This window comes from Erpetoichthys calabaricus, chromosome 5 (genome assembly GCF_900747795.2).
Source record: "Erpetoichthys calabaricus chromosome 5, fErpCal1.3, whole genome shotgun sequence".
Lineage (NCBI taxonomy): Eukaryota > Metazoa > Chordata > Cladistia > Polypteriformes > Polypteridae > Erpetoichthys > Erpetoichthys calabaricus.
In genome coordinates this window covers 210,288,080-210,315,438 of record NC_041398.2, presented here as the reverse complement: position 1 = coordinate 210,315,438, position 27,359 = coordinate 210,288,080, and the positions used below count along the sequence as shown (strand labels likewise).

The window sequence follows — 27,359 nt, the reverse complement described above, 5'->3', positions numbered from 1 at the left end:
CTAATGTTCCTCCTGATGGGGTCTAGTTGACACTGCCGAGACCTGCTGAACATTGCTCTACATGATTTTTATTTCTGGGCCAAATTTTGGCTTTCAAGGACCATTTTATTACTATAGCAAGTTACAGTTTTATAGAGCTTTTTTGCTGTTTTTTTCCAGATGTCTTTTGCATACTGCTTGCATTTGTTAATTTTATGCTTCAATTACCATTTTAAATTATGTTTTTCTTTTTAAAGAAGGTCTGTTGAGAATAGTACTGAAGGAATGACTGAATAACCAATGCGTAGCATTATGTAGCATAGCAATTTTACCCCACAGTTCCAGAGTATTAGTTTCAAGTGTCAGCCTGTTCATTGATAGTGTGGAGTCTAAACATTAATTCTGCATCTTCAAGGATTTACTCTGCATATTCTTGGTTCTCCTTTCGTATCCTTGAGACATTTATTTAGCTTAACAATGGAGTATATATTGTCCAAGTGTGAATGAATGAATGAACAAATGAATGAATGAATGTAGGTGCATAAATGAGGATATCTTAAGAGGATAGATGAGACTCTTTCAGAGTTAGTGTCACTGCTGCCAATATAGTAGTTTCTGACTCTCTGTCAAAGTAAAATTGGATTAACCGGGATCAGTAAGTGGATACATGTATACTATAGTTTTCGCCCAGATTCCAGAGGCGTTTGTGTTACATAAATGAATGACTACAAACTTCACTGGTGTGAATGATGTGAGTGTGTGTGCCCTGAGACCATCTGATGTTCTATCCTAGGTTGCTTCTTCTTTGTGACCAATGTAGCCTTAATTAGCTATAGCTTTTGGTGATCCTCTAAAGTATGACCAGAAAATGGGTGTTTGTGTGGATGATTAGTGATGACAAAATGAATTTGAAAACAAAAAATAATAATCGGGCGGCACAGTGGCACAGTGGGTAGCGCTGCTGCCTCGCAGTTGGTAGACCTGGGGACCTGGGTTCGCTTCCCGGGTCCTCCCTGCGTGGAGTTTGCATGTTCTCCCCGTGTCTGCGTGGGTTTCCTCTGGGCGCTCCGGTTTCCTCCCACAGTCCAAAGACATGCAGGTTAGGTGGACTGGTGATTCTAAATTGGCCCTAGTGTGTGTTTGGTGTGTGGGTGTGTTTGTGTGTGTCCTGCGGTGGGTTGGCACCCTGCCCGGGATTGGTTCCTGCCTTGTGCCCTGTGTTGGCTGGGATTGGCTCCAGCAGACCCCTGTGTTCAGATTCAGCGGGTTGGAAACTGGATGGATGGATGGAAAATAATAATCAAAATAACTATAAATACATTTAATGAATAAGCAATACTCTAGAAAAATGAGATAACTGAAGCAAAAATGTTATTATTTTATTATGTGCTCAGAAAAACTGAAAAAACCCTGCAGATGACACTGTTAGTTTATTTGTAAAACTTCATTGACATATTTGTATGGTACTGTACTGTGAAATTTCATTTAAAAATAATCAAAACATTACCTGTTTGGGATTGACATCCTGAACCAGAGAATGTAAACGAAGATGACCGTCCACGTTTTTCCAAAATAGCTCCTAACCCAGCTGAGGATGAAAACAGAAAATAATAATTTTGAAAGGACTGCCTTATACACAGATTCATACAGAGTTTACAACATAAGTACACCAGGTTAATTTATCTCTTCCAATGAATATTATTAGGATGTTGGCGCTACTCGTCTTCAATTGATGGAATGACAGACTTTTCACAAGAGTGTTTTTGTAAATAACTGCTATTAAATATGTTTATTTTAATAAGTTTAGGTTTGAAAACAAGCATCTCTTTCTAGAATTTAATATTTAATAAAAGGTTTAGGTGTGAGAATTCACTGATTCATTCACAGTATTTAAGTAACTGTATTAACAAACATCATTTACTCAACCAATTAATCCGGCACACAGATGTACTCTTTCAGCAAAACTAAGCACAAACTACATCATGTAAAAATAAAAAGATTGACAAATAAAGGGCTAAACAGTAACCAAAGGGCAAGGCTAAGTTAAAACATTGCCTCTGAAGAGTGCTAATTTTTCCATAGAAATTAATGCTGCAACAACAACAACATTTATTTATATAGCACATTTTCATACAAAAAGTAGCTCAAAGTGCAATATCACTGTTTACTTCCTGATAAAATAAGGATTGCAGTATTTTTTTATTCATACCATAAATGGTCAGAGCTAATATTTAAACAACAGAACTACAGCAGAACACACTTAACATTTAACCTGCAACTATGCCCTTTACAATGAAGAAGTGGACTAAAACAAAGTCTAATTCCCAGGAATGTACCTACCATTTTCCAGCCTTGAATTTTCAGCTGATCTCTGAAAAGCAAATTTAAAAAGAGGAAATTAAATGTTTTTGTCAGATGTCTAGATATTTCCCAAAACGGGCTGCATCTCAGCTCTTTTTTTCCTGCATAAGCTAGAGCAGGAAGATGAACTTGATGTATCTTATGTCTTCTGATAAATGAATATTGATTATGAACAAATTGAAGGGTTAGGCACATGTGTGATGACTTATTTTTCATTATGTTTCATGCTTTGTTTGATTCTCTTCTAAACAATGACTAATTCCTCCTTAACAGCTTACAGTATGTAGTTCATAGTGTTACTTTACCATGTTCTGACAGTGTTGATTTTTAAGTACGAGATTTATAATGACTGTAATAGTTTTCCATGCAAGACAATAATTTTTAACTAATTGAAATAACAAGAAAAATTTTACTTGATGACAAAAAAGAACAGAATGGAACATTATACACCTGTAATAAACAAATTATAGTGTGACTGCCACTCTATTATAATATGAACATAAGTAAAACACAGAGGGACATTAACAGTTTGCGTGTTATGATTTTGATTCATTTTAAAAGTTTTCCTCATTATTCTGGACTTTTTTCTAATTTTTTTTTTCCCCATACAATTCCAATTATGATATTTATATATTGTTTTGAAGTTGCATTAAATTTAGTAAGAAAGCATTAACAGTTTTTCTAATTCATGGATTCCATCATTTTATACATTCCATGTATACTTTTTGTGTTTGCTTCTTTAAGAATTTCCAGTTTAGATCATTTTGCTTTGTTTTTTTCTACTACAATTTGGGCATAGTGTTTGACTTCATTATTTGGTTTAATTTTACTTTCTAGTGTTAATTTCAGCTGCTTTTTGAACGAAGTTTCATCTTCTGGTCCAAAATAAAAATTGAACTGCGTTCTGATGTACCTAGGAAGGACAGTGCTCAGTATTTGCTTTTGGTTTAAATTAATTTTGGTATAAATGAAAGACGGTGCCTAATGATGCAAATGATTAACCAAAATTCATCATGATATTTCAACAAAAAAAAAATTCTAAGTAGTGTTTTGACCTAAGCTAACTAATGCCATCTTATTTAGATTCCAACTATACTGTAGTCTGTATTGTAAAAGAAAAAACGTTCTTTACCTCATTGCACTATGCAGATTTTATCATCACCAATAACTATGGTATGTCTAGCAGAGAACATCTAATGCTCAATAAGGGTCCCTTAGGACCAAAAACTCTTTCTTGCCACTAACAGATCCTTTCTGTTTCCCTGTCTTGTGCTAATCTAGTGCTGCCACTGCCGCTTATAATTCCTTGCTTATTAGGCATTTCTCCACAGCAGAATTTTCTTTAACCCACTCATTAAAAACTCATTTTGTTACTCTTTTCACTACTGTCAGACGGCTTTATTGATTGCTTTCTTTTAAATCATTACTATTTGTATCCATTTTTGTTTCTATTAGTTATGTCTCATTTAAGCTATAACACATCCCAGTTGGTAACTGTTTTGTGCGTACTTTATGTCTTCAATATTAGCTTCTATCAAGAGTGCACATGCTTTGTTACCTGATAATATCCACTTTATTGCTCTGCCGTTGCTCTTACTCTACAAATAACATTAGTGATATCAGACCTGTGCTGGCTTTCTTCAAATTTGGGACTTTTTTGGGGGGCATTTTTTAGCTGTTTTTCCCATATTTTAATATAATGTATATATGGCATATTGCAGGTTAGCAAAAGTTTTAAAAGAATACACTTTATTAGTTGGTTGGTATTTATCTTCTTGTCCTCTAAGGCCCAGACTCCTTAGTTTCTGTTCTCCCAAAAGAGGCCATCTGAATTCACTGCTAATATTTATTTAACATTGAAAAGAAATTGAATACAAAAAAAAATACTTTAATTGTTTTTAGGCTGAGTGGATGCATATCTCCCATCCAAAACTACAAAGCCGTCTTTGTTTTTAAAAAGCAATGCAGAATACAGGCTATAAAATCTATTTCCCCTCATGCTCTTGTGACTGACCTATAAAAATCGGTAAACTATTTTAATTCACATACAACGGTGATTCTCAACTAAAATGTAAATAAACAAACCAAAACCAAAGTTTAAAAATCAATCAAGATAATATTTTTCTGAAATATGGAAACTCTCCAAAGCTTTGCATGACAACTGCACTACAGAACAACAATATTATTTTAGTTTTGGCTATTTGCTTTCATAGCAGCATTAAGGGGCATTGATATAGTGAATCCCAACACAAGAAGGAATATCTGTTTGTCACGTGGCTTACTGACCAAAGGCTTGAACTTATGACTGGTTGTTTCATATCCCCTGTTTAGCCCCTGTGTCATTAATTCAAAGTGTGATCTAACTTAAAAAATGTGTGAACAATTAATTTATATGATATGTATGAAGCACTGTGAATCAGCATTCACAATACAGAGGCCAAATAAAATTAAGATTTTGCAATACAGAAATAATATGCACCTCAAGTATAAATCCAGTTTAAGTTTAGTTGATTGAGGTGGTTTATTACTGTGAAAAACAAGCTAAAAAGAAAAACAACTGTTAGTTACCTTCAGAGGTCGTTCTGCCTTCTGGAAAATAAACACTGGAGGAGCAATCGTTGGTTTCTCTGTAAAACAAAGCAGTGCAGATGTAAGCGTACCATCTTTGTGTATATATAGACAAGAATACTATTAGAGTTAGCTGCTGCCACTCCATTCTAGATGCACCTATAAATATGAACCCACTAGATCTAGTCACATGCCATATAGTGACAAGCTATTGTTCATCATACCAGAACATTCCTGACAAAGGTGGACAGAGAAGCTTTATGCAAGAAAATTTAACTTGATTTACCTTTATGTAGTACACATAATAACAGTCAAAATAAAAATGGAAATCAAAAAATTACTCAGATGGCTTGGCTATTCCAAATTATTGGTGTGAGAATGGCCTGTACTGCTGCTTAATACAGTATCTCTAAAGACCCGAGTTCAATTCCCAGTCTGGTCACTGCCTAAGCAGATTTCACATACTAACTCCAAGTCTGTATGCATTTTCTCTGGGTAATCCAGTTTTAACTCATTGTCTAGAGATGTGTGAGTCAGGTTATCTAGTGTAAGGATATGTGCCATTGCAATAAGTTATTGTAGTATATTGGAAAAAGTGTGTTCAGCCATTAGTTCTAACAATTATAATCTGCTAGGAGAATCTCTAGGACAAAGCACGGCACAACATCATGAACAAACCAACTGGAATGCATGTCAACTTAACTCTAATATGCATTATATAACTATAGATTTACACGATTTTCATTTACTTTTCTATGTATTGATTACAAAACAAGCACATCACTAGTTTTTATTTGCAAAATAAGTGATTGTGATATTAAAAATTCCAATATCACTACATACATTTTATCAGTAGATCAACACTGGTTGTTGTGACACAGATGTGACAACTGGGGCACATTCAAATGCACTTTTCAAGGTGTAAACAGCCTTATGTCTCAGCAGATGCATTACTAGAGAAAATAGGGACACTGCAAGTGATATGTCCTTAATCTGCATCCATTTCATTATATTTCTGATTCTGAGTATGCAATGCTAATTCTTTATTAGGTCAGAATACATCCACTTGTTTACATACGTATAGGTTTATAGGCTCATTATTGTCATATGCACTTAATTAGACACATTCAGCTCAGTTTGGTTCAGTGCATTCTTATATAGTGCTTTTCTTACATGAGTGCTTAAGAAACCAAGTTTAGATACACTCTCAAGTGCTATTGGGTCAATGATGCATACAGTGAGTCATGAGTCTAGACATTCATTAAGTTATTTTTGAGATCTACTTTTTCCAGCACTTGGCTAAATGGTAACATAGGGAACAAGGCAGGGACCTACTCTTAATGACACACTAATGCAATGGAGAGCACACCCACAGTGCTAATTTAGACCCACTCACTATCCCAGCCTAATCTGCATTTGTCGGTGATGAGGCAGGAAAATTGAGTACCCACAGTAAACCTTTGCTACCACAGGTATACTGTGCAAAGTCCACAGAGACCATGCCTGAGCCACAGAATCAGAAGCTATGAAGCAGTAGTGCTAATCGAAATGCTGCTATCCCAACCAGAACCTAAACATGACAATGACTACTGTAGCATTCTGGTGTTTCTGTTTCAATTTGTATATAAATCTCGTATTAATTTAAAGGTAAGTAAACTATGTGTCATTGTTTATTCAATGTGCATCTCTTAAGTCAGGTCTGCATAACCTTTAGCATTTAGTGCTGGCACACTTCATAAGGAAATTCAATATCCATAGGCTAGTACTGATTAATATTATGATGTTAAATGAAGGCTGAAGCTGATAATATATTTTATACAATTTTAATATTAAAAAATAAACATTCAGCATCTAATTTGCTGTGCTACTGCTCATCATCCCATTCAAAACACTACTCTAAGTGCACATTCAATTTCTAAGTTATGTTACAAATGGGATAATGTAAAGGAGGATCACAGTAATGCAAAATCTCCAAAAATGCAACTGTGTGAAGCACCCAATCTCACCTGAGTTTAAAAACGTCTCTCAACTATAAATTAATTTCCAAGTTGAAAACTGCAGAGAATACTTATAAACAGAGAATGAAGAAATGTATTACAATTTCTTTAAATGGGTTTTAAGTGTAAATGAAAAGGCATGTGTAACTCTCTTATCTGGTGGAAAGGTCATTAGAGGCAAACAAACAAGAAAGTAACATTGTAGGAGTTCACGCTAATAGCCTTACGAACCGATTGCTGTAAACACTTTTTTTAATGAGTTTTAATTACAGGGAAAAAAAAAAGGAACATTTGAACAAATCCGAACTTTATTAAAAACCAACCATAAACAACCAAGAAAGTAACACTGCAGGAGTTCACACTAATAGCCTTACGAACCGATTGCTGTAAACACATTTTTTTAATGAGTTTTAAGCACAGGGAAAAAAATGAACATTTGAAAAATGCGCAATTTATATAAAAACTAACCATAAACAACCAAGAAAACTAACCGTGCATGAGTCGAGTTCTGGCATGAAGGAAGTGAGGAGGAACTGGGTGGAGAGGAGATTACAGTTTTGGGGTAAAGTCCCTCTGCGCGATGCACGTCTGACTGAGAACAATGTATTTGTACAGGTACAGGGAGAGACTGAACACATGCGTAAATCACAGACGCGTATGAACCGGAAGGGAAACGAAATAGAGCATAAAGAGTTCACAGTGAATGCACAGGGAGAGACTGAACATGTGCGGAAACCATCGGCGGATACGAACCAGAAGGGAAACTGGCTTGTTCGGCACCCGAGTGTGTGGTCGTGAACAGATGCAAAAGTTTGCCAAACTTTTTGGTCGTAACCCGATTTGTACGTGTTCCGAGACGTTCGTGATCCGAGGTTCCACTGCATGCTTGATTTCCTTAAGCTTCTAAGTTAAGTTGAACAGAAAGGTCTATGTTGCTCTAGTTTAAAAAACACATAGTTCTTGGATTATGAATGTTATAAATGTTTGCAATTAAATAATTTTATTGTCAAAAAGTTCACAAAGTACAGATTTTGTGACATTGTAATATGCAAAAATATTGAAAATTGTATATTTGGCATGATAAAAGACATTATAAGCAATATCACTTAATACAAATAAAGATTACTGTAAATATGTCATTAAAGAGTAATCATATGTGCTGCATGCAGAGAACAATGCAGCATTTAAAGCAAAAGATTTGTTCCATTGTAACTGCAGTTTGCACTTTGGAGAGCTAATAACTTTTATTCTAATCTTTGGGAAGATTTCTTAACAAGCAAAATAAAGCTATTGATAAAGTAATAATATTTTAAAAAGTAGTATTTAAAAAAATGTATTGATGCAGACATTTACTATTTTAACTTTATGAAATGCAACAAATGATATAATATCCCATGAATTAGTTAAGGAATATGAAGACAGTAGAGTAGAGTCTGAATGAGATCCGACTTGGCTTACATTCATTAAACAACAAATTAACAATAAAAAAAAAATCCTAATGGAGCTCTGTATTCATAAGGCTACCAAATCTACAACCAGCTTGATTGCCAAGTGTATACCAGATCAATCCAGTCAACACCACTTCTGTGAAAATAATGACTGTGTTTAGTACCTTTTTAAAATATCAGCTTGGGAACACAAGATTTGGCAAGCAAGTGATGGTGATGAAAATCACTGTGAACACTGAAGCCAAGGTTGATGTTATTGTAGTAGTGTTATAACTGGAAATTACAAGATTACAAGCTGGTGCCCTGCCCGGGGTTTGTTCCCTGCCTTGCGCCCTGTGTTGGCTGGGACTGGCTCCAGCAGACCCCCGTGACCCTATAGTTAGGATATAGCGGGTTGGATAATGGATGGATGGATGTTCACAATACAGCATAAGTATTCTATAAAACACAAACAAAAATTATATAAACCTATTCATTATGGTGACTACTTAATCAGAAAAAACACTGTACTTCATGAAGAATTAATTCATATTGCTTGTGCCACTTATCAATGTAGCACAGCAACATTGATTACTGGCTACTCCAGATTTCCACCATATCGTAAATTACGGTCTTGCCTCCAGTGTTGCACAAAAGCCTCAGATCTTTCTGCTCTTCTGGTCAGACCCATACATTCTCTTGCTAGATTTTTATTCTACAAACTCCGGATTCTGGTTCCTAACCACTGCACCCACCATACTGTTGATCACTTAATTTATATTTAGAATTTCCCTGTCCCTGGGCAAATTGCATTCAGTGGACTGCACTGTAGAGATCATGTATTACTTGCATCAAACAAAGAATCCTAATTAAAAAGATTAAAAAGTGTTTTAAATAAGCAAGCGTTTTTGCTGACACAATGCCTTCTTTTAGCCCATACAGTATCACTTGAAAAATTAAGTTATGTCAGTTATAATAGGTATTTTTCTGTAAAAGTTTGGTGTAGGATTTGGATAAGGTTTACATGTATTTGGGGCGTTTTGACCCTGAGGAATAGTGTGCAAACATTTATTTTACTCTGCAATAGGTTTTTTGAGTAACTGAAAAATATTTTACACTTTACAGTATGAATTTGAACTCTTTTTTGACTAGCGATTTGGGATTTCACAATCAATCATTTGATCACCCGGTACAAGCTCAGCATGTTTCCTGACCACATGTTTTCTCTTAGTACTTCTTCATTAAAATTATCCATTGTCTTTTTTGACTCAAAAAATATCCCAGTTCAATAAAAGCTCATCAGAGAAAATACCTTTTTTAAATTTAAACAACCAATGCTCAAAGTTACGTGACTCACTCATTTTTAAAAGAAGAAATGCAAATGCAGAGACTGCACATATACATTTTAGTCTAAGAAGTAATTCAATTTTAACATTGTTCCTGCAGTCTGTTAAAATGTTTTTACAGATTTTTCTTAAAATGTGTATCTCTTGCTTGAAATTCATTACCTCTGTCATTCACACAGACATGGACAATGTACTTTTGTGCAGAATAAATATCTCTTAATTCAGTGGGTCAAGAACCTCTAACTATCTACTTCTAAACAACAATTATTACATGTTAGCAATTGGCCGGCATGGTGGTGTAGTGGTAGCACTGCTGCCTCACAGTAAGGATGACCAGATTCACATCTTGGGTTCTACATGCATGGAGCTTACATTGTCCTCACATATGTTACAATGGTAGTGTTGCTGCTTTGCAGTAAGGAGACTTTGGAAGATTGTGGGTTCGCTTCCCGGTTCCTCCCTGTGTGGATAGCACTTTGACTACTGAGAAAAACGCTATATAAATGTAATGAATTAATTATTATTATTATTATTATTATTATGTTCTCCTTATGTATGTGTGGATTTCCTCCTACTATGACATGCAGGTTAGGTGATGTGTCAATTAGTCAGTCATTTTCTAACCCGCTTTGACCTGAACTGGTGAACTGGCAACACTAAGTTGTCCCTAGTGTATGTCTGGTGTATGGGTATGCGTGTTTGCCCTGCAATGGACTGTCGTCCTATCCAGGGTTTGGTCCTGCCTTGTGCCCTATGATAGCTGGAATAGGCACTGTGCCCCTAAAGGCAACTTCTTGGTCCATTTTCCTTTTACTGTTATCAATCCATCATTTTCAAAACCTGCTGTAATCATCATAGGGTTGTAGGGAATCAAAGCTCCCCCCCAACAATCCAGGGGAAAATACAGGAAAAAACTGGACAGGATGTCAATCCAAGTCACACTGGGAATTTAGAGTTGGGAATCCATCTAACCCATTTGCTTCTGAGATGAGGAAGAAAACTAGAGTATGCAGAGAAAACTTACTGTTTGAGAAATACTTTAACCTTTTCAGCTGACAGATGTCATGTTAGAAAGCCTAAAAATCTTGTTATACTAAATAGAACTGCTATGTATTCTAAAAAAGCTGAAAGGCAAAGAAGCATTCACAGTATTTTAAATACTTAGAAAGTGAAGCAGGGCCATTGAACGTTTTGTACAGCCAGTCTGTTTGCATCCTCAAGCAGAGTATGATTTAGTAACATTTTGTGTGCTTTGAGAAATCGTAAGCTCTGTTCTAACAGAGAAGGCAGGTGTTTTATGTGTCTGTATATTAGACTTTTTTAAAAAAAGAATTTTCTCTCAGTTCAGTTGCTACCTTGCTACAGAAATTGAACATTTAGTTCAGTTTCGCTTTTCTGACACTGTTGTAAAAGGGCTCAGATCAGCTGCTTTCCAGGAAAAAAAATCTTTTCATGGAGCTTTCTGTCTGCTGGACAGTTGGAAATAAGTTATTTCTCTGGCAAAAAAAAAATCTTTTCAATTTTGATTAAAGATATATAGTATTTGTAACTAAGGACCATCTTGAGCATCTTGCTGATATGAAGACTTTGGACCCAGGTTTTATGATTTTTATATTTGCTACTGTTGGTTTTGATACAAATAATAATAATTTTTAAATGAAAGCTGAAATCAGTGTCTTTGTCAGAAAGCTATTAGCGAGCCAAAAAGTTAGAATGTCCATACCATGTCAAGCTGTGGTCCTAAAAGGCACTTAAGCATGCTGTTGTGAAGCTCTCTGTTAGCGATAAAACTGCACTGAAATAAAGGTTTGTAAGTGGCCAAGCAGCCCGCCATTAGAGAACAGTGAGAGGTTACAGGTAACAGTTTTTAGCTGGTTTTGACATTTTTTCTTTTCCTCTATTAAGAAAAAAACCTAAGAAGTTAGTTGGTACCCTTTGTGTTATGTGCACCTGATATACTGGCAGTCAAAAAGATAGATGTTGAAGTATGTCTTGACCAAGAACGATTTAATAGTTTAGCAATATCCACACAACTTTGGCTGTTTCCATTTACTAACAAGTACCATGACAGAGCAACATTTATCTAAACTGTACAATTAGTATACACTTTATAAGATACAATAGTATGCTTTATTGTGCTTTTGTACCAGTAAAATGGAGTTCAGTAGCTAACTTTAGTATGTCTCTTCATGCCGGCAAATAAAAAGATGCCTTCACCTAAGTCTGATGGTTTTGAATCACTTTACAATCCGGACAACAGCAATGTACACATTAAACCCAGAGAAGAGGATCATTGGAGGAAGCTCAAAACCAGTTTCAGGGAGATAAAACCTGATGTAACAAGACAAAAAATGAAACAGAAAGTAGCCATCCAAAGTCAATATTAGTTTCCACATACCACCCATAAAGCTACAATAATAATAAACCTACAAACTAGAAAAAAATCAAAGAATGTCTGCTTAAAGGTTACGACTTGCCCCAAACAACACAGTAACTACATTTCATCTGGACACCGCTACTCTAAATGTAAAGGAAGATGGGCTCTAAACTATTTTTCTTACAAAAATGACTCAGGAGTTTTGAGAGATAAAATACCAGCTGCACTCGAAGCCGGAAACTTTAACTTTTTCTTAACAATCAAAAATCAATTCCAAATGTGTGAATCTTAAATTCAGATCTTCAGGATAAATTCAAATAAAGAGTGAGAAGAAAATAAATGAGGACTTGGAAGTGCAAAAAGAATGCATGCTTACAATAAAAGTATGCTAGTGGTTTTATGTGTATGGTAAATATAAGATGTTGTGGCCTAGAAACTAAAGTGATGAACAGTAACATACAATGCCAGTGCTCCAATTTTAGAAAAATACAGAATGACTCTTCTATCCACTTGCAATTTATAATGTAAAGTATACTTTGGAACATTCTTTTAGTTGTGTGTTTGTTATCCTATGAAACTCTACACCAAGGCTTCTTCAATTATCAACACTAAAGTGATGGCAAACATCTCATTTTTCCATTTTTGTATTTTACAAATATTACTCCAGCACTGACTGACAAAAATATCACCTAAGCCTGTAAGTGTCATTATTCTTCATGTTTTCATATCTTTTTAAGCCCTTCTCAGTGTCAGATATAATGTACTCCTATTTTAAATTAAACATTTTTTGATTTGCTTTATTCAAAAGTTAATTAGTTTAATACTGTGCTATTATTATATGTTCTCCACAAAATGCTTAGCACCACAACATAGCATAATGCGAACAGAACCGCATAAAACAGGATGCACAATCCTGGCCCTGGAGAGCTGCAGTGAGTACAGGTTTTAATTCCTGGTATTTCTTGATTTTAACTGAAATCCTATTTCAGTTAAACAGCACATTTTTGTGAAAGAAATCCACAGGAAGGTTTAGTGGTACAAGTGGCAGAAATGAGCTTTATCCACTGGGTAATTGGGTTCTCCCTTCAAGATAAGCTGCGGAACACAGACATTTGACAGAGGCTCAGAGTAGAGCCCATTGAGGTGTTTCAGGCATCTTATATGGATGCCTCCCGGACACAACCCTGTGCAGTTTTTATGGGCATGACCAGGTGAGAGGAGACCATAGGGAAGACCCAGGGCTTGCTGAAAGGATTATATCTCCCAGATGGCCTGGGAACGCTGTAGAACCCCACAGCATGAATTGGGGAGTGTGGCTAGGAAAAGGGACTTATGGGCCTCGTTGCTAAGACTGTTGCCCCTTGAATGAACAAATAAATATAGTGGTATTTAACAAAGTATACACATAGGTGTAAAAAATACTGAATGAAGAGAAATAGAGTCACTTTTGAGAGCAAGTAATGTAAACATAGCTGTCAGAAAGTGTAATAGATATATGTTTTCCCACTTATATAAGATGAGAAATTCCACATGTATTAGTTTGGACAAGTCCATTAAACAGCCAAAAAAAGTTGTGTAAAGGAACTCTGTTGGCAGTTTGCGCCCTCTTTCCTTTGAATATTACTGGGGAAACAACTAGGAAGAATATACAAACCATGGAATATTAATGTCCGCCCTGCCCACTTTCTGATCTGAATAAGCAAGTTAGATTGGATGGATGGGCTTGATGGGGTGAACAGGCCATGATTGGGTTTTGCGTACCTACAGCTTTACTCAGAGTAACATCAGAGGTGCAATTCCAACTACAGCTAGGAGCTGTCAGCATGTTTTGGAAAATGAAGGCTTCATCATTTAAAAATATCATCTTTCAAAACTGGGACTACTCTTTACAAATAAGCAAAAACATCAATAATTATTTTACAACATACAAACTATATATAAATTCTAGAAAATTGTTTTGTCAATCAAATTTATTTTTAGATATTCTTTAATGTGTATAACAAGCTGCTTGGGATGTTTTACCACTCCATTTTGGTCAGTTGTATCCAGCTAGGGAGTCACTAAAATTCAGAGGTATCCAAACAATTGAATAAAATTATCTGACTCACCAGGAAGGCCAGATTCATTAAAAGACTGATCTTAGAAACACAGAAGATAGAAGGATGGCAAAATTAAGAGGCCAACAAGGTCTTATTCTGCCCGTCCTCTCTGTGATATGATGTCCTGGAGCACTTTTAGTCACCAGCTGTTTATATCATGGTGTGCTAGGAAGCACTACTGGGACTCTTTTTTTCTGTCAGCCACTGGACTTTATAAGGCTTCCTCACTTATTGCCAGTTATAACAGACACACTGGCATTGGCCTGATATTTTTAAATAAATTTTAGATATGTATTACTATATTACATATATAGGTCTGGTTCTTTACTTAAGTAGTTTGTGATTTTTCTTACTAGTTGCCAGTAGCTGAAGTAAGTGAATTTCCATCTTGGAGTCAGTAAAAGTAAAACCTATTTAAGTAAACCTGGGATTTCCAACTAAGATCCCGGGAGGCCACAGTGACTGCAGGTTTTATTTCTAACCCTTAGTGACCAGTTTTTGCTGCTAATTGACTTCTTTTCTATAATTTTGATTAATTTGCATTTTAAGACTCTTGATATTTATTTTCTGTTAATTAGCTGTCAAACAAAAATAAGATGCAAAATGAGGCAATAACTGCTAACCTGTGTCCAGCATACAATATTTGAAAATAGTGTGAACTTTTCAGTAATATCGATCTGCTCAGGTCACCAAAACATCTGGACATGATTGAAGAAAAACAGTTTTGGAAGTGTCTGGTGTGGTAGAATATGAGCAGTAACAGGCAATGGAATTAAATAAAGTGTTTAATTAATAACAAGAATTGACTTGTAATTAAGAAACTGGTTAGAGTTTGAGGCCCAATTTAGCTTTTTGTCTGTTGGTTTACTTCACATCTAATTTTTGTTTGGTTGTCATTTAAGAAAAAATTAAACAATTTTGAGGTCTGAGTCTTAAAAATAAGAAAATTTAAAATGAATGGAAAAAAAGTCAGGCGGCACGGTGACGCAGTGGGTAGCGAGCGCTGCTGCCTCGCAGTTGGGAGACCTGGGGACCTGGGTTCGCTTCCCGGGTCCTCCCTGCGTGGAGTTTGCATGTTCTCCCCGTGTCTGCGTGGGTTTCCTCCGGGCGCTCTGGTTTCCTCCCACAGTCCAAAAACATGCTGGTTTGGTGGACTGGCGATTCTAAATTGGCCCTAGTGTGTGCTTGGTGTGTGGGTGTGTTTGTGTGTGTCCTGCGGTGGGTTGGCACCCTGCCAGGGATTGGTTCCTGCCTTGTGCCCTGTATTGGCTGGGATTGGCTCCAGCAGACCCCCGTGACCCTGTGTTTGGATTCAGCGGGTTGGAAAATGGATGGATGGATGGATGGAAAAAAGTCAATCAACAGTAGAAATTAGTCACTAATTAAGAAAATGGCAGGAAGGAAAACCTACAGCCAATGTGGTCTTCCAGGATAACCCCTGAACTAAAAGCCATGCTTACTGAAAATTCTATTTAGGAAACGATTTAAAAGGTAGGATTATACAGTGCACTATGTTTACTGTATTTTACCTTGGAATGTTATTATTGCGTGTTTGTGGTTTAACTTTTTTCTTTTTCTGTTTTCACCCAACTCTTTACTGACTCATTTTAATCCAGTTTAAGTAAAACAAGGAACACTTACAGTAACTATATCAACATCAACCGCTCCAAATCAAAAATCAAGCCTCAACTGACTCGTGCGGGGAAAAACATCAACCTGCAGTGTTTTGAGTAGCCCATCAGAGAAGAAGCAGGTGCCCACGCATAAAAAAAGGTGCAAACCTCACGCTGTGATGTACCGGGGATAACCACTGGGCAACCATGCTTCCCTTCCTCTCTTTAAACGTTTTACTTAAAAATAAACACGTGTTACCCCATGACGAAACCTTTTGTTTCCGGTTAACAATTAACATGTTAGCTTGTGTCTGAAGTACATGGTGTGACTTTCGCTTTCTGCGGAGATGCTTCTTGCCAGACTATGTCAAAGTGAAGTCCCGTGCCAGTGAGGGAATTGGTCAGTCCGTCCGTCAGACTGAAAATCAGGCTCCGCCCAGCTCTGCGAACTGAGTTCAGTGAGCTGCACTGTGCCGCCTGAGACCGGGCTGAGCCGGATGAGGCCAGTCCTGGCACTTGTCGGGGAGCGGCATGAAAACAAATGCCCTTTGGCTGTGTTTGACACTGCGTGCGCAAAACAAAACACGTGGATTCATCAGCTCGTTAAAACCTTTTTTTCCTCTTTTAATACAATGAGCGCCTCGTTCGTCTGGATTCTTGGCTTCTGCTCGCAACATCTACCCACGTTATTGAAGCAGAGGAGTTACGTGGCTGGCTGTGCGTTACTCGAAAGTTCACTTCCACGAGAGCTTGTGCACATCTTCAAACATGTTACGTTTCTAAGCCAAGACATTTTTTATGCCAGTTATAATTTAGCTAGGTGTGGTGCGACATATACTTGGAATACAAAAATGCTAAATACATATATATTTCTGTATAATTTTTAAAGAAATTGAAAGTGACTCCGGAATGCACGGCTTTCAGTAAGGTGATAGCTTTTTGGGTTGCGGTTTCATGCACCTGACTTGAGATATTATGCAAAGCAGTCATTGAGAAATAAAATGAACAGTACCGTCGCCAGCTGGCAAAACACTGCATGCCAGTTCCCACCCAGCTGATCGAGACACGTCTTAACAAATAAAAGCTGGTCGGACGCCACAGGCTTAAACTGGAAAGGTGAGCGTGTCCATCCGTCAAAGGTGTTGACAATAGCTTCATTATGTTGCTTACGGCTAGTGGCTATTTTGCTTTTTTTCGTGATTACCAACATCGTTTGTAGGTGATTTAAAATACATATGTGCCTTAAAATATATAACTGATCTTGAATACTAAAAAGTGCACCAAGATTTAAAAAATATATTCGACTTTCCTTCTGGCATTTCATTCATTTGACTTTTTGGTTTCTGTGTTTTACCAGATGCCTTCCGGCTGTTCTGAATAAGAACGAATTGTAAACATTGAGCCTCTTTAATCCCAAAATGTTCAACTCTAAAGAAACGATATAAATCAGGAACAGATACTAACATAGTACAGTTTAAACCATGGTGTAGTACATTTTAACCTTTACATCTACAGTACATCGTTTTCCTGGAGTTTCTTGCACTATGTACATTAATTAGGCCATTCTTTTTCTACTCTTATTTACTGTGCTTATTTGTCTTCTACTCTTAGTTACTGTATTTATAATAATATTGTCTTAATGTATATTATTGCCTGTATATACTACCCAACCCTTCCCCCCTTACGCACATGTGGCACAAGAATTTTGCTATGCCCTTGCAGTGTATGCGACAATAAAGATCTCTAATCTACTATACACAAAGTATACATAGGATATTTCAAATTCTTTAGTTTAAGGCTGCCTTTTTCTGCTCATTTTGTCCAACTGAGGTTAAAGCAGGAAGTTTTTTGTAATTGACCATGTTTGCCGGGACACGTCATTTTGCATCTTGGTTATCTAGGGCATGACTGGAGGTTAGCCTCTCAAAAAAAAATCACAAAACATTAGCCACTTATAAACTGGGATGAGCTGGGTCAGGGCGAAAGTCACTTTAGCTGGCTCAGAGGATAAGCTAAATGTCACAAGTTGATGGATAACTGCATTTGGGCATCATCATCTTTTATTCATACAGTACTTATTTGGCTGATGCCTTTATTCTAGGCAACTTACAACATTTAAGCTACACTTGATTACTTTTATTTTTCCAATTTAAGTAAAGACAGGGGATGTGACTAGCTCATGGTCATAGTATCATTTGCAAGATTTGACCCTGTAGTTAGGATATAGCGGGTTGGATAATGGATGGATGGATGAAACCACATCCTTAGGAAATCAGTGGTGTTCTTTCACGTGGCAGTTCACTTATTTTGAAGCCAAAATTTTGGAGAGGCTACAAATTTAGTAGGAACCAGAGTTGGTATAAATTGCAATATGTAAAAAAAAGATTAGATTTACAGCACACAACAACAACATAATTTAAATAGAGAACAGCAAAATGTTGGAATTAAAGCAGACCTCAAGCACCACTAAGACACCATACTACCCTTCATAATCTTTGACCCTTTCACACCTACAAAGGTTAGTCTGGCTCCTGGTCACCTTTTCGCTTCAAAAGCCCCAGGCCAGACCACATTTATACTATCTTTTACTTGCAGCCACATAACAGAAATGCAGGACTAAATGCAGATGTAAAACCTCCCCAAAATACCTAATTACATGAAATCCAAAAATAACAGTACACTGACTAACATTTGTGAAACAGGTAGCTGCAACCTGCTGTTTAACAAAGCACCACTGATTTTTGCCCTCTGAACCTTGCAAAATGTTCCTTTATTTTTATCGTCTGATGAGCCTTTGCCAGAATATTTCTGCATCCATAAAACTGTAATGCAGTGATTTATCAGCTGCTATGACACAGTGCATCTCTAATAATCTTGTCCTACATTGCACCATTCCTGTTCATGCCTCAAGTTTGCAAGTGGCTGAGTAGAGGAACTGAAGAGAAGATGTGACATGATCACACAGACCAAATGTAGTTTCAGTATTTTGGATGACAACCTTGATTGTACCTGGCCAACTCACTGCTTGTACCCTTATCTGTGTGTTTCACTTCAACGGACAGATTACAGATTGTCCAAATAGCAGACTCAAATTAATATTACTTATTATTTGGTTGACACCCTTACCCAACATGACTTACAATATTAGAGAGATACAATTGGTTATATTTATTTGGATTTTTCCAGTTGGAGCACGGGCAGGTGAAGTGACTTGCTCATGGTCACATAGTGTCTGTAGTGAAATTTGAACCCACAACCTCAGGGTCTACAGTCCAAAGCCTTGACTACTATGCTTCTAACTGCAGTGAACTGTGATCCCAGAGTTTCACTCAGTCACCTAAATATTCCCGCAGTGTACACTGTTGAGGTTTCTAAACATTTACACACAGGACAGAGTTCAAAAGGAAAATGATGGCTGCAGAAATAACATTATATTGCAAATGCAATACACAGTTTCACTGGGAAACAAGAATTACTGATCATTTGAATAGGAAAAAACAATAGGATTAGATCTATTTTCCAACATCTTCTGCCCTGTTGAAACAGTCATAGTTTGCCTATGGAATTACACTTTTTAGAGTGCCCCTTTATTTGCAGTAGCTTTCTAAAGTTTAGAATCACCTACAAAATGTCATGCTTTTGATAGAAATTACTACTTTTTGGTAATCGAGGTACCCTTAAAATAATTTAAAATACAGCCAAGGCATTACTTATTTTGCAAAAGGCTACCGTTGTTTGAAATGACTGATTTATAATTTGTTATTCACATATGAATGCAAAGCCCCATATTCGGCTGGCATTGCTCCAATCTCCTAACAGCAAACTCTTATCTCATTCTTAATCATTTTAAATGCTAACTGGTTATTAGAGAAACCTTTTTAATTGGGCACAGCTATTATTCTATAAAGCAAGTAAATTGTCGTCCCTTGAGTTCCAGCGTATTAGTATTGTTAAAGTTCAATTCTGGGTTTAAAATGGCTAAAATGAAACAGCTTTGTCAAGATACACATCAGTCAAATGTTATGTTGTGAAGTGAAGGTTATTCCAGGTGACAGGATGTCTTGAAACTGAGGATTTCAAACTAAGGCATTCACTACTGTCTTACTAAAAGATGGCAATCTGGATCTAACCAGGTTAGAAGAAGAAGAAGCACAGAAAAGGCTCAGATGCACAATTGCATCAGAGTCTGTAGTTTGAGAAACAGATGCCTTACAGGTCTTCATTTGGCTGCTTCCTTAAATAGTACACATCAGTTACCAGTGTATGTGCAACACTAAAGAGATGACTTCGATATGCTGGCCTTCGAGGCAGGGTTTCAAAGACATACCCATATCTAAAACTGTCAAATAAAAATAAAGGGTTAAAATGGGGAAACAGTTTGGAATCAATCATAAATTCACCATGTTTCTTTTTTTAACCCATTTTTTTCCCATTCCTTTTCACTAACAACAAAACTCCTGCTTGAGTGATTTTGTTTATATGTAGCATACATACAGTACATACAGTACAAGACATGTTAATTTACCTCAGCATATGACTAACATAATAAAACTAATGAAGTGCTTACGCATACAGGGTTAGTTAAACTAAATAGTCAATAATGTTGTTTTATATGTCATAAGTTGACAGCTTGTTGTCTATTTGGGACCATTGAGTCGCCTTGTTTTGTAAGTAGGATATATTAGTCGTCAAAGTTTATGTTATCAACTTAGGCTACTATTTTCTATATATCTGACATGGAAGTATGAAATGATCTAAATAGTTTTTCAGTGTAAGAGACATATTTATGATAACCTCTCAAGTACTAGATCTCAGTATTAATCCACAGAAACTGACTATGCTTACTTGCCTTGATTACTGAGAGCTCATTTCTTTAAATAGCTGTTAAAAGCTGGATGGATGGCATGACTAATCAGTAGTTAGTGCTATTGCCCGTCGTCTGCAAGGACCTACGTTTAGATCCCAGTCCAGCAACATTGCTGTCTGAAATTTTGATTCCTCTATAGATTTGGGTGGGTGTTCTCTAGGTATTACAGTTTCCTCACACATCCCAAAAACATGTTTATTTGAATAGTGACCCTAAATTAATCATATGTGTGCCTTTTTATTATATCATTAACATCATTCCAAGACCAGAGAGTTTCCATATATAAAATTAGATGAGCAGCTGCTATAGTCTTTGAGATCTGACAGATTATTTTTTTTTTGCACTTAAAAGAATCCAGGATTATGACTTCGGTCTTTTTAAGAAAGTTTTTGTCTAGCTGTTAAGATCACAAAACTGGTTTAATTCTACTTTAGAACACTTCATTTTAAAAGGTTTATAAAGTTTATAAAAGGTTTATTTTATAAGCACTGGGATGAATTACAAGGTCTTTTCAAGCCCACTGAAAAATGTATGTCAATCAATTTTCAAACCTACTTTGGTCCACTTCATGATTGTGTTGGACTGAAGTTTATCTCAACTGCCACAGGCAAGAACTAATAATGATCATGGCACTGGACCATTGCACACACACCCACTCATACCAGAACAAATTAAAGCAGCAAATCAACCTAGCACACTTGCATTTGGGAAATGGGAGAAAAACACATCTAGACACAAGAAAAACATGTAAACTCCACACAGAAAGTGATCACGTTGGAACCTGAACCCAGTCTCTTGCTGTATGAGACAACTAACCACTGTGCCATTGTCATTGGAAAACAGATGTTGCATCTTAAGAAGTAACTTATCTGAGAAAGACATGAGACTAAACACTGTTGTGATTTTAGTAACAATACCGATACACCCTAAAGCATTTCAGAATATGTAATGTCATTTTCTAACAAGCTCATTCCAGACCAGGGCCATGGAGGGTGCTGGAGTCTATCCCAGCTGGCATAGGAACTGAAGCAGGAACAAATCCTGGACAAGGTGCCAGTCCACGATGAACACACACACGCCTGCCCACACTCCAAACACACACAAGGGCCAATTTAGTGTTGGCAATTCACCCTACCTGCTTATCTTTGGACAATGGAAGGAAACTGGAGTACATTTCAGAATATTATAATTCATATTTCAAGTTAACCTAATGTAAGAATCTAGTGTAATATAGTAGAAGAATTCATTTACAGGTAAAAAAAAAAAAAAAAAGTCACTAATAATTTGGGAGTAAACTAAACATGATTTTCACTCTCTTTCTATGATGGTTACTTTTTTAGATATTTAAAAAAAATATGGAGAGAAAGATGGTTCTTCTAAAATTGAGTGTGTTATTTCCCTAAAATGTACAACTAAACTGGATAAAACACAAATGATTGACCTATTTGGAAAGTTTTTACTTTATTAAAATCACATTAGGCTACTACACAATAAGTGACTGACTTACATTCCAATATATTTTCTTCCAATTTCCAGAAAGAAAAAAAAAAAACTTATCCCAGCTGCATCGGGCACAGGACAGGAACCAACCCAGGATGACACGTTGATCCAGTTAAGATCACATTAACTCATATGGGGCCAATTTAATGCTGCCAAAGTACATTTTTGGAAATTTTTTAAACTTTTTTGAAAATTTAACCAATTTAGTTTTTATATTGACTGTTTATATAAAACATCATTATAGTAAAACTATCTTACTAGCTTTAAGTTTTATTCCGTTGGCCATGCTCTGTTTCTCAGGGGTGGGGGTTGATTTTTTTTCAATCCTATTTTTTGTAAAAATTGATCTGTTTGTATGGAATGATTACAATAAAATCAATAAAATAAACACACACACATATACATATATATATATATACATATATATATATATATATATATATATATATATATATATATATATATATATATATCCATCCATCCATTTTCCAACCCGCTGAATCCGAACACAGGGTCACGGGGGTCTGCTGGAGCCAATCCCAGCCAACACAGGGCACAAGGCAGGAAACAATCCTGGGCAGGGTGCCAACCCACCGCAGGACACACACAAACACACCCACACACCAAGCACACACTAGGGCCAATTTAGAATCGCCAATCCACCTAACCTGCATGTCTTTGGAATGTGGGAGGAAACTGGAGCGCCCGGAGGAAACCTACGCAGACACGGGGAGAACATGCAAACTCCACGCAGGGAGGACCCGGGAATCGAACCCAGGTCCCCAGATCTCCCAACTGCGAGGCAGCAGTGCTACCCACTGCGCCACCGTGCCGCCTATATATATATATATATATATATATATATATATATATATATATATATATATCCATCCATTGTCCAACCCGCTGAATCCGAACACAGGGTCACAGGGGTCTGCTGGAGCCAATCCCAGCCAACACAGGGCACAAGGCATATATAGTAAAACTATTTACAGATTTTTTTTTTATAATTAGTGATGAGACAGGTTACGTGATCTGCTCAGATTTAACAGGATAATGGTGATTAAACTGGCGAATGACACACTTTAGCCCCTAAGCCACGCTGCCTTGTAACGAGGGTCTGTAGGCCTCTAAAAGAAATTTATTTGTGGGATTAACTAAACTATGCAATCACTAGTGTTAAGTAACTGTGATAAGAGGGGCCTTTTTTGGAAACAGCTGAATGATTTCTGACCTGAAAATGAACCACCTGGGAGAGTTTAAACAGTCTGAACTTGTACATGGGCAGAGTTTAATTCTTTTTGAAGTTGCCACTTTTTTTAAAATACAAAATTACAGCTATGTTGCTTCATTTAATTTGTTCAAACAAACAGGAAGTTGACATATAGGAGCAGGTTACACAGATCAAAGGCAAATTCCAGGATTCTTCCAATAATTCAGTCTTGATTAACTGACAGATGTAGTACAATGCAAGTCAAATTCACCATATAGTCTGATATATTCAAATTATTTTTTTCCTTTGTAATAAATAGTTTAAAAAAGGAATGCCATGCATTTAAACATTTCAGGGAGGAAATATGTTCATTCTTTTTTTTCAGTTAACCATAGTTAATGTAAATCAGTGACTGTTTTTTTCTTTGTTATTTTTTCATTTATTTGAATGTTAATAAAAACAAATCACTATGTTAAACAACAACCAAACAACTATACAGCACAAACCTACAAACCATCAATCTACCCAACACTTGGATTAAAATGCTTCTAGCAAATAATGTCAATTAAAATTATACTGTACTTGTCATAACTGGGTGGTTTCACAATTAAAAATGCAGGCATTAACTGATGGCTTTTTAAATGTTAAAAAAAATTCCACCGCTGTCATCATTCTACTGTAGTTCTTACGTACCTCTTTATCTAATTCTTTTCAATACTCTGTGTTATTCACAGGTGTTTACTTATCATTGAAGACTGTACTCTTGAGTTTTACAATATCTTTTGACAATCTACCATCCAAGGAAATGACTGTGATTTTAATTAAATAACCTGTAGCTTTGTGTGATGCCTACTGCCAATTTACAGGTGAGACGTCACTACAGGGGACAGCGGGGGTGAATGTTGGTGCAGCAAATCATTCAATTATAAAAAATAAAAGGAAATGTTTATGTATATAGAATGACCATTTCTGTTGTCACTATATGTCTCCTACAGTTCTACACACATTATTCACACTGCTACCATTAATAAAAGTCCATTTCACTTTTTGGCTGACACATCATATTGAACTACAATGACAGCAGTCTTTTAAGTTCTTCCTGATGGGATTGTGAACAATGTAAGCTTGTAATTTAATTCAGTGCAATATATTATTTAGAGATTAAGAACATCTACAGTGAAAAGCAGCAGATAAAAGGCATGCTTGGAACATGGAGGGAAAACAGCTCCATTTATCAGACAAAAGAAAGGCAAATGTGTTTCATTGTGGCAAAACAGCACACTTTTTTCCACTACGTAAATACTTTTTGCTATTTACATTTGGATTATTCCTTCATTTCTCTTGCATGGCTGTCAGTGCTTTGGAAAGAGGGGTGTTAAGTAACATGAATACATTTTATTTTTCTTCTTCCTCTTAAACTTTGAAAATGTAATAGATACATAGTTTAGCTCCCAACTCTAAATTTATGACTGCAGTGCTAGTGGCCTTTCTTATCTCAAAGCGCTGTTTGCTGTGTGCAGTTACCTTTACCTTTTATACCCATCTCCCCTTTAAGTACTATAGGCCAACTTGATATAGTTTATTGAAACAGAGGAAAATCTTAAAGTGAGCATATGTGAAATTAATTGTACCAGTACGTAAAAGTACATTTTGTGTAAATTGTGTACATACAATAAAACCATTCAGCTATTTTCTGTTCCTATTCATTCCAGTAGAGGGCAGAGATAGTCTGGAGCCTATCCCAGCAACATTGGGCATAAGGCAGGAACCAACCCAAAATCAAAAACTAAACAAATGCACAACCTCTAATACATATAATGCAGCAAAATGTAATAAAAATACAATAATGTAAACGTAATTTGTGTAAATTAAATCACCTCAATTTATACAAATCCAAAGACAGTTTTACAAATCTTAAACAACAAAATGCTCTAAATCCATCCTTATTTTCATACTACATGATTTTGAAAACTTTGAAGAGTGTTCTTCCTATATATAAAAACAATGTCCATACATTATCAAATCGACTTAATCCAGGCTCGGAGGCTATGCTGTTATCGTCAGTTGCAAAGCAGTAACATCACTGGATGGGTCACAAATCCATCTCGGGGCACTCTCCTACTCAGTGACGCAAAACGAATTTAATGGTCTACAGCTAAGTTACACTTAATTATGCACAACCTGTGCTGTATAAAATGTGTTTTTTAAGTTAAGTCTTTTAAGCAAAATCATCACCAAATCGCTATCACACTGCAACGTACAGGACTTTATAAATCAGTATCTCATCTCCAGTTTAAAAAGCGTTTATATCCGGTGGAGCCCAGTGCAACCAATCAAAATTCAAATCATTAGAATGACGGTCAGGATTCTCCAATCACAACTTAAAGAAGGCGGGCATTGGCAATGGAAACACAGCCACGCTGCTCGAATGGACTTTCTAAATGTCAGCAGGTCCGCTACTGAAATTAAACGTCTCTCCTTATTCCTGGAGAGAGAATTTCATTTTTTTGCCGAGTTGTCCCTTTTTCTATAGTATTACACCTATCTTGTTTTAATATATTCTACTAGCTACATATAACAGGACTTGTTTGTTTCGATCTTCCAATTAACCGTGTCATTTTCTTGCACGTATAATACAGTATCAACGAACATTTTATCTTAGCTGGAAACCGGGCGGACTGCTGATGAGTAACAATACGGGTAACGCAAGCTGTTATCCTGATTTGTCATTCAGTCTTTCCGTAAATGTAAAAGACTATTATTATCTTTTATCCTGCACACTCCACCATGAAACTGAAATGATGTTTTACAATTGCTTCCAGTTTAAGTCAGAACGCTCAATAGAAGTTTGGTGAGATCGGAAGATTTTTCTGCACCCATCCTAGACCACGCACTTGCCCTTTAAGTTATTAAAGGACTCGGAACAACACGCAGCCTAAGTCGCTCGTTATACAGTACTGTCAGCTTTAAGCAGTCAGGGCCATACTTCGTTTTCATTTACTGTTTTTAGGTTATTTGGTTCATAACACGCCATACCTGATCTGACAAGCACATTCCAGTCGCACCACAAAATAACTGTGCTAGTAAGTCATACCTTTGGGAACGCGGGCGATCACAAGAGACGACTCTTGCTGCTGCTGTTTGAGGTGCGGACTGCTCCCATGCAGATTGTGAATGGAGTTTTCAGTTATTTCCTCCTGGACTGTGGCTCCCCAGCCTTCGCCCTGGTACGACGGACTCCTGAGCTTCTCTGCGATGGGAGGGGAAACAGGATCCGTGGACAGAGGGACGATAGCTGAGTAAAGACCGGCTACCTTTCCTGGCGTTAACTGGTGACTTCGCATACTTCTCAAGTGTACACTTTTGTGATCTTCAAAGTCCAGTGAAGTGTAAAGACGAAGCTGCAGTTCACAACTACATTTACTTCACGAATCACACGAGCCTAAACCTTTTACCTCACACAAGTTCTTTTCCGTCTAAGAGACAGTATTTAGCTGAATAGCGGGCAATATACTGTTATTTTTTGAATTTCACTGCGCTTACACGTAATATCGACTTCTATTCAAAGTTGGCAAACTCTAAGGGAACCGAAGTTTGTTACAGAAGACAAAAAAAGCAGTGAATGGCACGACTGGAAGCTTGCACGACCAGTCTGCGTTTTAGAGAAGGCGTGGCAACTTTGCGCCCAGGCAGAGCCGGAGGATGGGAGGGTGAGGGAGGAGGAGCGGGGACTGAGGGGCGGGGAAAAGGATTTACTTATGTGGGGCGGGGTCAGCAACCAGATAAGCCAATAGTGTGTGCCTGTGGCTTGAAGTACCGTAGTTCTATCCGAAAAGATGTTTCACGTTGTCTCATTTATCACTGGTAGTGTTTATTTGAACGAGCTACATGAAGGAGGTTAAAAGTGGATTTCGAGAATCCTAAATATTTCTGCCTGGCTTGAACCGCTTAAAAAAAATTCAGCACTAACTGTTGATTAAATTGTAAATAAGTGACAAAAAGCTATATGTGT

General features: G+C 36.7%; 1 protein-coding gene across 2 annotated transcripts in view; it reads right to left on the bottom strand.

Annotated features, from left to right (window-relative positions):
• Positions 1-27,004, bottom strand: part of LOC114652204 (ran-binding protein 3-like) — a 53,601-nt gene extending 26,597 nt beyond the window's left edge. Inside the window, exons 1-4 of one of the 2 annotated variants that reach the window (XM_028802458.2) lie at positions 26,442-27,004; positions 4,909-4,967; positions 2,320-2,350; positions 1,487-1,567 (exon numbers count right to left, since the gene is read on the bottom strand). In XM_028802458.2, the coding sequence (XP_028658291.2) occupies positions 1,487-1,567; positions 2,320-2,350; positions 4,909-4,967; positions 26,442-26,691 (421 nt within the window). In that variant the 5' untranslated portion in view covers positions 26,692-27,004. The remainder of the gene's footprint in view (positions 1-1,486; positions 1,568-2,319; positions 2,351-4,908; positions 4,968-26,441) is intronic. The other variant, XM_028802457.2, reaches the window with a different exon arrangement.
• Between the last annotated feature and the right edge of the window lie 355 nt (positions 27,005-27,359).